Source organism: Mercenaria mercenaria, chromosome 3, assembly GCF_021730395.1.
Source record: "Mercenaria mercenaria strain notata chromosome 3, MADL_Memer_1, whole genome shotgun sequence".
Classification (NCBI taxonomy): domain Eukaryota; kingdom Metazoa; phylum Mollusca; class Bivalvia; order Venerida; family Veneridae; genus Mercenaria; species Mercenaria mercenaria.
In genome coordinates, this window is record NC_069363.1 from 81,012,692 (window position 1) to 81,027,050 (window position 14,359).

General features: G+C 33.6%; 1 protein-coding gene across 3 annotated transcripts; it reads left to right on the forward strand.

The window, feature by feature from the left end:
• The first annotated feature begins 2,508 nt into the window (after positions 1-2,508).
• LOC123524271 (protein PFC0760c-like) lies at positions 2,509-13,996 on the forward strand. 3 transcript variants are annotated; one of them, XM_053539039.1, is made up of 3 exons: positions 2,509-2,643; positions 5,637-7,439; positions 9,596-13,996. In XM_053539039.1, the coding sequence occupies exons 2-3, from the start codon at positions 7,416-7,418 to the stop codon at positions 10,643-10,645; spliced, it is 1,074 nt and encodes a 357-aa protein (XP_053395014.1). In that variant the 5' UTR covers positions 2,509-2,643; positions 5,637-7,415; the 3' UTR covers positions 10,646-13,996. The 3 variants fall into 3 exon arrangements, with proteins under 3 accessions (XP_053395014.1, XP_053395015.1, XP_053395016.1); XM_053539040.1 differs by having other exon boundaries at positions 5,637-6,066; XM_053539041.1 differs by lacking the exon at positions 5,637-7,439 and having other exon boundaries at positions 2,571-2,643.
• The last annotated feature ends 363 nt before the right edge of the window (positions 13,997-14,359 follow it).

Here is a 14,359-nt window from a genome sequence, read left to right on the forward strand (position 1 = left end):
ATGCGACTAGCTGAAATCTACGGAATTCCGTTTGGGCCATCGCCTTTGAATGTGTTGATCTGAAACGCGATACTCGATAGTACGATGATGAAAACGCGAAATCAAGAAACTACGATAGCGAAAACGCAATACTACAATGATGATAACGCGATACTACGATAACGAAAACGCGATAATACAATAGTACGATGATGATAATGCGGTATACTATCGTGTTTTTACCATCGTACTGTCGCGTTTTCACCATCATAATATCGTGATATCGCGTTTTCGTTATCGTAGTATCGTGATTTCGCAATTTCATTATTGTACTATCGCGTTATCATCATCGTACTATCGCGTTATCATCATCGTATTGTCGCCTTATCACCATCGTACTGTCGCCTTATCATTATCGTTCTATTTGGTAGCGGATATTGATGAAGATCGATAGCTGATTTATTGATAACGCTCCTGGTAAAAATACGACTAAATATTCGAAATGATAAATGAGGCCTGAACATTGATAACCTGAAAAATGTTTTATATATGGATAAATCTTTCATATAAAATGCATAGATGCGTCCAAAATATAGTACCTTTAAATGTCCCAACTGGCAGACTGAAGCAAAAATAGTGATCTGTGAAAATAATAGGCTGACATGATTATTAGTTAACTTTTGAAGTAAAAATACTAACATTATCTGAAAGTGTTGTGGTGTTTGTAGTTATTATTATAGTAACACGGTTAGTGACTGAATAGATTTTTGGATGGAAAAAGTACGAAAGCTGCACAATGTCGTTTTATAGGAAGTATCGAAATTTTACCAGCTCAAGGTCACCAGTCAAGGTCAAAGGTTCGAACCTTTGATTTCATGTCTGCTCCATCAATGAACGTGATTGACATGTTCTCCTTCCCAAGGCAAAGTGCAGAACTTGTGCGCCGACTAAGGGCGCTCAGGGTCAAGATCATCCGTGAAGGTCAAAAGTTTGAACCTTTGGATTTCATGTCTGCTCTATTTCTCATTAACCCTTGGAAGGATTACCATGAAACTTGGGTGATTTGCCCCCGTCCTGAATGCTATATGCAGAGCCCACAAGCAAACCATGCTGGCTTAAGGTCAAGGTCACTAATGTCAAAGATATGACCCTTTTATGACTTGAACGCAGTCGACACAAGTGTTCCAAGTGTTCGGAGGAACACGTCTCTAGTATCTCAGATCTATGGTGTTCACGTATATAGATAAGTGGCAGCTAGACAAGTGGACATTTAACCACAAAGTGGCCACATGAGAATGGTGATAACGCGACAGTACGGTGGTGATAACGCGATAGTATGATGATGATAACGCGACAGTACGATGGTGATAACGCGAGAGTACGATGATGATAACGCGACAGTACGATAATGAAATTGCAAAATAACGATACTACGATAACGAAAACGCGAGATCACGATATTACGATGGTAAAAGTGCGATAGTATATCGCATAATCATCATCGTACTATCGTATTTATTGCGTTTTCGTTATCGTAGTATCGCGTTATCATCATCGTATTGTCGCGTTTTTGTTATCGTAGTTTCGTGATTTCGCGTTTTCATCATCATCATCGTACTATCGAGTATCGCGTTTCAGATCAATACATTCAAAGGCGATGGCCCTTACGGAAATCCGCAGTTATCCTATCTAACCCTTAACCTTTGGCTTACAGAAAGTCGACGATTCTATCTTTGTGACTGCTTGTGCCTGAAATAATACCCGAAGAGGAACTGGGATCTTCCTCCAGATTAAAAAAGATACCATGTTAGGATATGACTTAAAACCCAACAAAACAAACACACAGTTAAGAAAGAGCGGAGTACAGCTACAGTTTTAACTTCCCCGTGTTCCTTTACATTATTAGTAACATGTTTTCATGATCTTAAAACGGTTTGAAAACTTCATTCGTTAGATGATCGGGCAAGTGTGTTGAGTTTACTGATTATTTGCTTTTATAGACCTACCTGATGAGAAACTTAGCCTACTAAGCCTACAAATTCATTTACATATTATGCACCGAACATCGAATTATATATTGAACATCTCCTGTTAACTAGTGTGGTGTACATTGTATTTTTCATATTAAAAAATATCCCGTTTTTATTCGAGATTTTAGGGTATTGTCATTGTTTTACAGATGCTCCTGGACTATTTGATTTGTTCTTTGAACGAAGTAAATGAAAATCCTGCCAAAGTCTCCCTTAGCCCATTTCTTGTCAGGTGGCAATTTTCAGTATTGCCTTGTTTTCCCTTTGGCAGGCTGATATGATACTTATATATTTGTTAAAAAGACGTTAGATCTTGAACTCAAAATATTATATTTTAGGGAGTCACATACGGTACTACTTGCGTTAGGAAAGAGCAAAATGCGATCTTTTAACACAACTGGTTTCTTAATACAACTGAGATTTGTCTTTTAATACAGGAGGTAATAGACGCGGTCGAGCAAATTTGAATGTATTTTTATTTCAATGCATAATGATATACATTTGGTGCGTTCATGCTTGTAATATAGAATTACGATTTTACGTCGTTTGTTAAACTCTATTTACCGTGTGCATTTTCGGAAAGTTAGGAACATTGTGATACAGGTTAAATCCGTTATTCACATTTAGGATCAAGGTAGTATTTTACATATATATATCATTGTAATCTTTGAATTTTGGTCAGTGAACGCGTACCTGCGATCATTTATTCTTTCTGTTTTTAACTGTCGAGTTTTAATTATTTAAAATCTCTTACTGAAACTAATAAATTGGCTTAGGTAGAACATAACTGATATTGTTTTACTATAAAATTGTCTTCCTGTTAAATTATATAGAGCTATGTCAATACGAAAGTCGATAAGTATATATTTGAGGAAAATAACTATTGCTGAAAACAGTATTCAAATCCGCATAAGCACACGATGGCGACGCTTTCAAAATCAAATCCTATTCTAATCACTGCACCGACAAGTTTCTGAATAAACACTGATTTATATGCTATTTTTTGCCTCAAACAATTCGGGGTGTACATTCTGTATCCCTGTTATTACTAAATGGATTTTATTCAAACTAGAATAGTTCTTCCACATCATCATTAGCATCATATATGACGAGGTCCATATTTCTGGCAGCAATCTTCTTATGAATTTCCATTTTATTTAGATTGTTTTCCTAATATTTGCCACATATTTCCCTTTATACTTTATATGATACTTTTTTTTTCTTGTTACCATGAAATCATTAGCTTTCGTTATAGACTATTTCTTTGTGGTTTTCATTTTTTTATATTATCTATGCGAAAGTCTGACAAACTTCGATAACAATTGAATACAATGTTTAATATCATTCTGTTTTGTATGTAGTTCACATTATTTCATACTCTTTTTATGCGCCGCCGTTTGTTTTAACTGAATATGCAAATTAAGGATGTCTACCTAGACCAGTGAAAACTAGCCTTATCGTTTATGGAAAACTCGCGCGGGAAAGCCAGTAAAAATCACATGTTATGTTTGTGCCGATTAATCGAAACGTGGGATTCCCCGGGATTTCAGGTTCATATTTTTATATGTAAAATATTGTTTAGTTCACATGCAAGCTATTTCTTCATTTTTTTTCAAAGTTCTATATTAACACATTTACAACTGATACAAGAGATTAAAGGTGGGTGTTGCTCATTTATTGTTAGAATTCTGCCTTAACTCCCTGGGGCCGAAATGCGACTATAGGCGTTATATTTTCTACCCCCGTAGCGTCGATATCCGACTATACGCGCGTTATCAGGACTCCCCAGGACGGCGATTGACGAGTATAGTCGCGGCACCGAGATCATGCTGATTGTAACATGTACTTGTTAATTTTTGATAATCTTGGCAAAAGCAAAATTATTTTGCATACTGGGTATTATTTCTTAGATGTTATAATTAGTGGTAATTTGTTCCCTTGTTAAAATAAGTGTTTGCCATTATGCGGCCATGTAAAGACGAAGTCCACTGTGTTTCGTTCATACTGTATTTCAAAGGAGTAAAATAATGTCGTCTGCCAAAAATCTTTCTTAAAATAAAGAAAATATTCATTATCATGCAGCTTCTGACATATCAGTTCCGTCCGATGATGATTCAGACGATGAAATTCCATTATCAGTTAAATGAATGGTCGGAAAATGTTACGTTTTAGAAGGCTGAAATATTCGTACACTTACATCGAATACAATACAAACTGAAAAACATGAACACAACAAAACATTTTTTTATAAAATACAAAAACAACGTGACTACATAAACATATGATTGTAAATTTAATAATCTTTCAAAGGTAAATGTATATATTACAACTTAACTGTCTCATCGCGTGTCACAAAACGTTTGTGTACATGTATACATCAAAATTAACCATGATCGATATTCACACAAAAACGGGTGTCAATCTTAAGTATACTTTTGTAAATCGTCTTTGTAAATATTGTATTTCTATTTAATGGAGTTCAATGTCTATACATGTGAAAAAGTAAGCGAACCAGAAACGTTCAAATATTTTCAACGCAGTAGGTTCGTTAAATTGTGAATACTTCGAAGTGAAAATATTTTTATGACCTGTCATAAAATGACACAACAATAAACCTTTATTAAAGACGTTGATAATTTGAGGCCCGTTTGAAAAATAACATTAAAGCGCACCAGAGTATTGTGTTTTGACTTTTTAACTGCATAGAAAATCAAGGCTTTATTGTAAAGGCAAAACTGAAGAAGTGGGCCTCAAATACCCCGGGTTAAATCCTAACAGTAAATATCACAGTTTTAAGCATGTCTGCACAGGGCGGGCAAGAAAAGCATGTATAAGTACCACTGTATTTTTTGAAGATACCAAACTAATGTCTTTAATGTAAATGCGCCGTTTATCATTTTTAAAGATATTTCTTGTTTTCAAGTCCGCTAAATTGCAATAAAACATCCATCAACATTATCTATACTGATGTGAACATTCCGTATCAAGTGTGTCACGTCCCAGTGAAATCATATGATTAATATACAAATCAACAAACTGTGAATCAATTATAGCTAAAATGGAATTGTAAAAAAGAAACAAAAAGATCATTAATTAACTTTACATAAATATAAGAAATATGCGGATTAATATTGCGTTCCTAAAGTCGCGCAATATCTCCGCTTCACAACTCGTGCTTATTTTTCGATACAAAGTTGATAACCTATAATTACACTATTTATGGAATAGTTCACATGTCCGAATAATGGCGTTCTCTAGCTCTTGACCTTTATGATGTTGGCCACACAAGTGTTTAATTCTGCGCATGTCACTAGTTTCCAAATGACACACACAGTTACACTGACTAAGTGACTATTTTCTTAGAGTTACCTTATTGTAACTATTGCGGCGCACTGAATTTGTGTCCATTTATTATCGTTGTTATGTAAGATTTATATGAAATGATCATTAAATAGTGTGTTCAATTGTTATAGAAACACGTTATTATTTGGCAGAGATAACAACAAAAACTAAGTGTGGAGTTAAAAATGTTGTTAAGTATTAAAGCTGGCCAACACAACAAAATTTAAAGCACGAGAAATTAAATGATATCACAGTATTTGACATCGGCATTTTCTTCATATTCAGACTGATGAAGACAGAGGAACATATCAATGGCATCGATATCCAGCCTTTCGGATGCTAAGGAGAAGGAACAAAACTATATACGGTTGAATCTGTTGATTGTCAAGCTTTTAACGTTTGTACTGAAGGCCAGATTTGACCATATCGTTCCGCCAGTGACCTTCATCATCAGTTGAAAACATTTAGTAGCACAATCAAGTACGGCAAGCATAAGAAAATTATAAGCCAAAAGCAGTTTGAACTACTGTTTCCACATAATACTTCTCCAAGTTCTGACAAATTTGATATAACTTTGCTAGTATATTTGTTGAGACATATATGTAGTTTTGATGGAAAATGCACATAGTGGATAGAAAAAGACAACAGTAACATACCAGATACTGTTGAAGAAGAAATTGCAGATAGTGTTAGAATCCGAAATCTACGAAATGAGGTTTGTTCATGTAAATATAGATTCACGGCACATTTTGAGTTTCTTTAATTTCGACATGTTGTTAACAACATATCTTTCTAGAAGTATGTCAGATTAAAAAAAGTATCTTCATAATATTTAAAGGTACTGACAAAGTGCAAATCGTACATTCATTTCTGTCAAGATATTCAATATATGACACAGGAATGTGCCGTTATATACGAAGTCAAGTGTAGACAACAATCAGAGACCGTTGTACAACTGTTCAAAATATGTTGGAAACTCAGTTAAAACCGTTAACAGCAATGACAGAAATGTCAATGAAAATCTCGAAAAAAAAACGAACCCGTATTTCTTCTGAAAAATTAAGTAACTGAAACTGAAAAAGCAAAGAAACAGATGAAAGCTAAATAAGAATAGAAATGTCAATGAAAAGCTCGAAAAAAAACCGAACCCCTATTTCTTCTGAAAAATTAAGTAACTGAAATTGAAAAAGCAAAGAAACAAATGAAAGCTAAATAAGTGAAAATGAGTATGCTTTACGAATAGGAAATATGAAAACTCTACAATCAAAACAAAATAAAAATCAACTTCAGGAAAACATATCAAGAACGAGGAAGCAAAGGCAAGTACAGAAAGATAACGTTTTTGAAATGAGGCAGGACCAAGAAGAGAAAAACTCTGAATTTTAAAACGAAATTGAAAAGTAATCGAATAATTATATCAAGTACGAAGTGTAGTAGATCTCTTGAAGTCTGAAACAGTTCAAACATTCTGTGAGGGCAAATACACAAACGAACTAAGAGAGTGTTGCAGGACTCTTCTCACAGACTGCTATATAAGCATGAACAGATTGTCTTGTATCATTAAAACAGTTTTGCTAACATTTACTGGATAAGTCCCGGAACGTCTGCCTCGAAAGGTCATGGACTAAATCAAAATGCAATCATGATTTTCATGACAAATGTGAGAGTGAGTGCCCAGGTGACACTGAAAAGTGACAAGGTTTATAAAATATAAATTCTATGACTCTCTGTTCATTGAAGGTAATTCATGGCTTGATGCTCTTACAGTGCTAGCTCTTGAGCTTTTGTCAGCGCAAAACCTCATTCTTCTTGAAAAACAAGGAAGTCATATATTGCCAGTACTCAAACCCAGGACCATATTTAACTGAAATGGCATGGAATGCCCATAGAACAGAGCAAAGCCGGCATCATCTATATTCATCCTTGAAGCAATCGTGATGTATAGTTTCATGGTTGCGCTCACTTGATGTAGCGCGAAATATTGTGCTAAATGATACACCTTATATGACATTTTCGGTGAAAAAGAAAACATTCTGAACGAGAAAACTTAAACTTGAACAATATATGAAATCAAAGTTAAAAGCAAAGGTAATGAATTTTGAAATTAAAGAAAACATAGAAAAGAGTAGAATTAGGCAAAGAATTGTCTTAGTAGGGTGGCCCACGGAATATAAAAGAACCATAAAATGCCCGAAACATATTGGACACAACTGAACTTTGGAAAGCTGTGAATTGTCGGAGCCGTTCTGTTTGACGTGTTAATTAAAATATTTTTTATTAACAAAAATGGTGATACGCATATTTATGCAGTTATTTGAAGAAGATATTTACGTTCTTGTTAATTTACATACTATTTCTTTAAAACTCATTTTTATAGTTACTTATCGTTATCTCCGATGTATTTCATAAACACATATCATTATCAACATTTTGATCCCGTCATAGTTTAACCTTTTAAAACTGAAATTATAGTAACTTTCGCAAACACAAGTATTTTCCATGAAATCATGTAAATTTTCCTAAGGACGTTATTTACGGCCTTAATTTTACTTTTGTAAGACATTATAGTTTAATGTTAAATCATGCCAATTGGTATTCTAAAAAGCCACATTGGTTTTTCCTTTTAACCTGTGAGTTTCAAGCCGAGATAAAATGATGTACGTTGTGTTTCATTCATTGTACATTTCAGTCCTTGCTCATCACTTAACTTGACAGTATCATATAGATCCCACATTCCTGATTAGACATTTATCAGAATAATGGTCTTGATAACATCTGAGTTAAGTTTGAAATTCACTCATTTCGGATGAACAATTACGTAAGTCTGAATTTAAGATTTCATTCTATATACCGAAACTTAGATGACAAAGTCACATATGAATCATGATCAGTCAATAAGTAGGCCAATAAATACAGCAATAAAAACCCTTGTTCACACTACAAAGGCATTTTTGCCAACATACAAGAAACCCCATCAGCCTGTCTGTTTACCTAGGGTCTACCTCAAAGACACAAGTATCGTTATATTATCTCCTGTTCTATCAGTACTACGTAGAAAGTTTTGTTCGGCGCGGTGTTTCCTTTTGCTGCATCTTGCAGCAATTTTCGTACTTGTAGACTTATGTCATAGCAATTTAACGATACTGGTAAAAAGCGTACCTAAAACGTGTAAATATTAGTAAAGCAATTTATAAGGTATATTTTAAGTAAAATAAATCCGTTTAGAGTCTCATTCTTTTTACGCACATATATGACCTTGACATTTTGATATAATTAAGGGAAGTACATCGCAACGCACTATTATATCATACTTGGATGGTAACACACAAAAAAGCTTTTATACTTAAGAGCATTCATTACTTTTTCTGATTATCTTTAAAAACAAGGTAAGTTTTCTGTTTTTCAACAGTGATGACATTTTCCGCCACAGTTTCAAGAAAACCCGTGGGAAACCGCACATTTAACTCCATTGATTTTCATTTTTATACGCTGACGAGATATGAAAACGCAAGTTACATATGCCTAAATATATTTTTACTACAAAAAGCATCACCTTGAAATGTTCAACACATATGCATCTCGGTACTCTATACCCATTGTGTTCAATTTTAATCAGCACAACAGACCGTAAAATTAACACAATGGGTATAGTGTATAGAGATGTGTAAGAGTTGAACATTTCAATATGATGCTTTTTGTAGTACAAAATATATTCAGGCATATGTTTGTTGCGTTTTCATATCTCGTCAGTGTATATATGACATCATTACTAGCCGCTGTTTAAAAACATGACAAAATCATAGGGGTCAAGAAAACTACACTGTTGTAAATTAGAAGCGGCTACACTGGTTCAAATGCTATTCACTAGGAAAAATGAACATTTATATCTTTTTAAACAAAATTTCCCAAACCTTTTTTGTATGATGTTCCATAGCACATTTAACATTTTAGCTATTGTATACTATGATATTTTGAGGACGTTTTCTGCGTTTTAAATTTATATTCTACTTATTCCACACCCAGAGGTTATGTTGGAATTAGTTCAACCCCGAATGTTAGAATGACCAGCCTAAAGTGTAATAACAATTACAATAACCTGCTTGTATATTTCATTTGAGATACTTGTATACTAATTTTTATGAAGTTTGTTTAGTTTTTTTCCACTGTAAAAATATGGAAAACACCCTGAAATTGAAATATTGAATTAAACAATTCATATAATATCTATCTAAAAATATTTCTAGGCAATGCTACGTCTTGGTGCAACAAGTGGAATGCAACAGTTATCTTGGGACATTACAATGATCAAAACAGAACCACTTGATATTGTTAAGGAGAAGATAACCTACATTCAACAGTCACCTGGTCACTGCAACAATCGTTGTGATCAAATGCAAGACGAATACGAATCTGTCAACGATGAGCAAGATGATAACGATGCTTTTATTGATGGGAAAGATGATAACGACCATGAACATAATTCGCAGGGAAAGTACGATATTTTTATTGATGACCAATATGATAACGACCACTATGACGAGTTGACTTTGGAATATGAAGCTTTTCTTGATCGTAATGATGAAATACACGATGCTTTGTTGTACTGGCAAGACGAGTTGAACCAATATGATGAATTGCAAGACAGGTATGAGGATTTTGTCCGTTGGAAAAAATATTATAACCGTTATGTTGAATTGGAAGACGATTACAATAGTTGTGTTGATAGGCAATATAATTACAACTGTTATGATGAGTTTCAAGACGAATATGAAGCCTTTGTCGGCGGACAAGGTCATAACAACCATTATGATGAACTGCAAGACGACTATTACAATGATTTTATTGAGAAAGAACAAGATGATTACGACTGTGATGATGAAATGCAAGACCACTACGATTCTTTTATTGATGAGCAAGATGAGTACGAATATGATGATGGATTTCAAGACGATTACGATAATGTTGTTGACGGAGAACATGGTTACAAATATGATGATGAATTACAAGCTGATAACGATGAGTATTTTGAGTGGCTACATGAGATAGACAATGAGTGTGAATCGCAAGACAAGTACGATGACAATAGTAATGATGACGTGCAATACGAGTATGAAGCTTTTATTGATGAGCAAGATTATTACGATTTTAATGATGAATTTGAAGACGATTATGATAGCTTAATCGATGAGCATGATGATTACGCTTTTTATTATGACTCGCCGGAGGATTTCGATTCTTATGATTACGATCGCTATGATGGGTCATATGACGAATACGACTATTACGGAGACTGAGCGTTTAATGATCTCTTTCACGTGTGTTGTTAGGAGTTATTACCGTACGCTAATACATATCACTCACATGTGATCGACCAAAGCTCATATAGAAAAAAAACCTTGATCTCAATATGCTTTCAATTATAATCAGCGCGTTTGAATACATTGTTGTTTACTGTAACCAAAAACAAAATAATCGCATCGCACATGGCATAGTGTGTTTTATCTAATTGTTTTTAAAAGGCAATGTTTGCCTTTATAACAAACATGTCAGCTCTAAGTGTTTGTTAGCGTATAGAAAGTTAATCATCAACACTATGAAAACTATTCATTAAAACAATATATATGTCGGAAACCCCATATAATTTCTTCGAAATATAATTATGACAACCGATTTTAACAATCATGCTGAATATTGAAAGCTTCATTTTGTATATACGTCCATTAATGCAAGACATTTTAGAGTATATTAGAAATATAGTGTTGTGATATATACATTTTGTCATGAATATGACTTGTTTTCTCTGATATTTCAAGAAACATTTCCTTTTGTATAACATATTAAGTCTCAACTATATTACAGGTCAATATGTATATTTACCTCATATTATCAAATGAGAGTAATAGACGAGTATGAAAATGTATACGTATTTCGATTAATTTCGAGTAGTTTTCTCATAACACTGGATGGAACATAGTTTGGAAGGAATAAATAAGCCAGTTTACATACAAAGTCAAACCAAGCCAGGAACGTACGTAATAAATAGTCTGGCATAAAAAGCAACATCAAGTCTAAATTTAGTTGTCTAACTTCACTGTGCCGTTAGTATTAATATCAAGTAATGATACGGCATTCGTTGTTGTCCAGAGAAAACTGATGTTGGTGATTTATATTAAGTTCCCTTTAAATTGAATGAGAACAATAAAAGGAGATGAAAACGAAAGTAATTGTGAAGGACGGACGGACAACGACTACTGTATGTCTCGCGTGTCCGCAACACCAGGGGAATAAAATCCCTGTTGGCGGTAGTTCTGTTCCGATTAAACAATTAGCGGACGATCATTAGAAAATCAGAGGAGTCTTTCCTCAGATTCGTTTCTCCTTTATTTATATACATATAAAAATTGGTACGGGTCATCCATCTTTACGATCATATACTAGTATTAAGGAGGTAGGTTACCTTAATATTTGTATGTGCGCATGTCCAACCGGAAGCTAGCGTGACGATTTACGACGACGTTTACGACAAACTAAATGTGTTTATTTATCCATTCTTCTGAAAACAAATCATGAACCTGTATCCAATCTGATGCTTTATGGTTCAGTAATGCAGAAATAATGAATATATTTCCGCAGAAACGCTTCAAAACAATGTTGCCTTAAAATGACGTCATTGACGTTATGACGTTACGTGTCAGTTACCGCGCAAAATCTATAGCTTTTATTTTGAAAGTACGTAATTCTGTGCATTTTCTTTATTTGAACTATTTTCAAACAACCATCATTGCTGAAATATTTTTATGAGTCTTTTGCTCTGAATAATAATCAATATTTTGCTTCTTTTATGTAGTTATATTGAAATGTTATGCGGAATGTAAAATGGATGATGGTAACCAATGTTATTTGGAATATAGTTGGGTGAAAGGTTACTTGTTACGGCCAGTTTCAAATAAAAACACTGGCAGTTTTATTTGTAATATCTATTTTTCAGTTCCCGTTGATAACCTGTTACTTATATACTACAAATAAGCTCTAAAATTGTTCAGATTTCAGTAGAAAATTGTTGTTTCTTGAATTGAATTGATGTTACCATGGAAACGAAGCCCGTGACCTATATATCTAAATGAAAATTTCAAAAGCGTTGACACTGGTCTATTTACGGAACACAGCTTCGGCTTTTTATTTTCATTTCAACAATATCCATGAGAATAATAGCAGCATGCCGAAAGAGTTTTCCATGAAAAATGCCAAAACGAAGGGTACTGCTGTAAGTATTTTAAGCTGTGAAATTTGTTCAAATGAATGCAAATAACACGAAAATATAACTTACGTTAGAAATAATATGTTTTAAAGCTACATTAACGAGAAGCATAACTTTATTTAATATTTTCTTATATGAAATTACGACAAAAAGCAAGATATAAGCTATTTTAAACAACTCTGTTGCCATGGTTACTTTAAACTTTAAGAAACATAGGGTACCGTGTAAAGTGCTTGGTATTTTGCTAATATAACCCAAATATTCCATGTTGGTCATTAACAGAATGACACTTAAGCCGTCGAAAACCCCGTTTTTATACATAGTTGTTCAAAAATGACAGAGAATGAGTTTCCATGGAAACACGAGCCCCGCGACATATACATTTTAAGCTTATATTAGAAAGCTAATGCGCATACTAGAAAAAAAATCAAATATGCAGACTTCTACGGATATCAATGAATTTCAAACTAAAATACACTGAAAAGTGTTAATATCGTATTATCCTTCTTCTTTCAATATAAAATACCTGTGGAGGGTCGTGTTTTTCAAACCTGGATAAAAATTGTACTTGGAGGGACAGAGGTAAACGAAATTGTGAGTGTAGCAGTTAAAACATCATATTACACGAAATACAAAAAATTGCTGGGGTTCACCTAATTTGAATTTTCCCTGGTAACAAGGTAACCTTCCTCCTTAAGTCCATTATGTATAAACGAATTAAATGCATATATGAAATGACAAGTTGTGCACAAAAGGACTAATTACTGTATAGATGGCACAAAGGTAAAAGTTTGGCATGTCAGTACATGTGTATAGTAACATATGTCAACATAAAATATTAAACTAGGGGTAACCCCGTTTATTTTCCTTTGCATAACATACATATGACATACAATTTCATATACAATGTTAATGATATATATAGTAAAATAACAACAACATGAACTTAACATGTTTCAAATCAAAATCTCGTCAGATTCAATACGAATATTATGCAAGTAGTTTGGGAAGGTAAGAAAAAAGGAAGGAGAAGGAAGTAGAGAAGAAAGAAAAGAGTTATGTCGCTTGGGAGTTCTAACTTTTATTTATGAAAAAGAAGATTAAAATTGAGGAATGAGGGATGATCGTTTCCTGGTTTCAGTAGTAAGTACTCAATACTAGTATGTGTACGAGAGTTTTAGGGGTTGTAAAGTTTAGTTTAGTCAGCTATTATAATTCATCACACTTTGACCATTTTTCTCATGTCTATCTAACTTGTTTTGCATCAATGCGATTTCTTTTTCAATTTTTATCCTAGCTTTCAAGTATTGTACAAAGCAGTCAAACATTGGAATTAGATTTAAATATAAAATATTTACATAATATTATTATAAAGTTTAGAACATCATTTTTCTTATTGTTTTGTGTTACACCGAAACATATGTCTTTGACATTCAGTTTCACGTCAATTCCATAAAAATTTAAAAATAGTTGACGTGATATCTTTGATAGTATCTTCCGGTGGGTTTAAAGCACCGTAAATGGATAAACAAGTTTCAGTAGAGCATATGTTTTAATCACAGTTACTTTACCCAATAGGGTTAGTTTTCGATGTTGTCACTGTTTCAGACAATTCTTGCAATTAAGGTACGAGGTTGAGCTTATTATTTGATTCTAAATCTGTATAAAATGTCATTCCAAGTGTTCTAGCTTGTTTAGAAGTCCAAACGAAATTCATGTTTTTAGCATATTTAAAGTTCCTCTGTTTAAG

Bases quoted from the DNA above. Each gene is read 5' to 3' on its own strand.
- LOC123524271 (XM_053539039.1), top strand. From the start codon at position 7,416: ATGAAATCAAAGTTAAAAGCAAAG. The intron at 7,440-9,595 runs GTAATGAATTTT...AAATATTTCTAG, and splicing joins AATCAAAGTTAAAAGCAAAG to GCAATGCTACGTCTTGGTGC.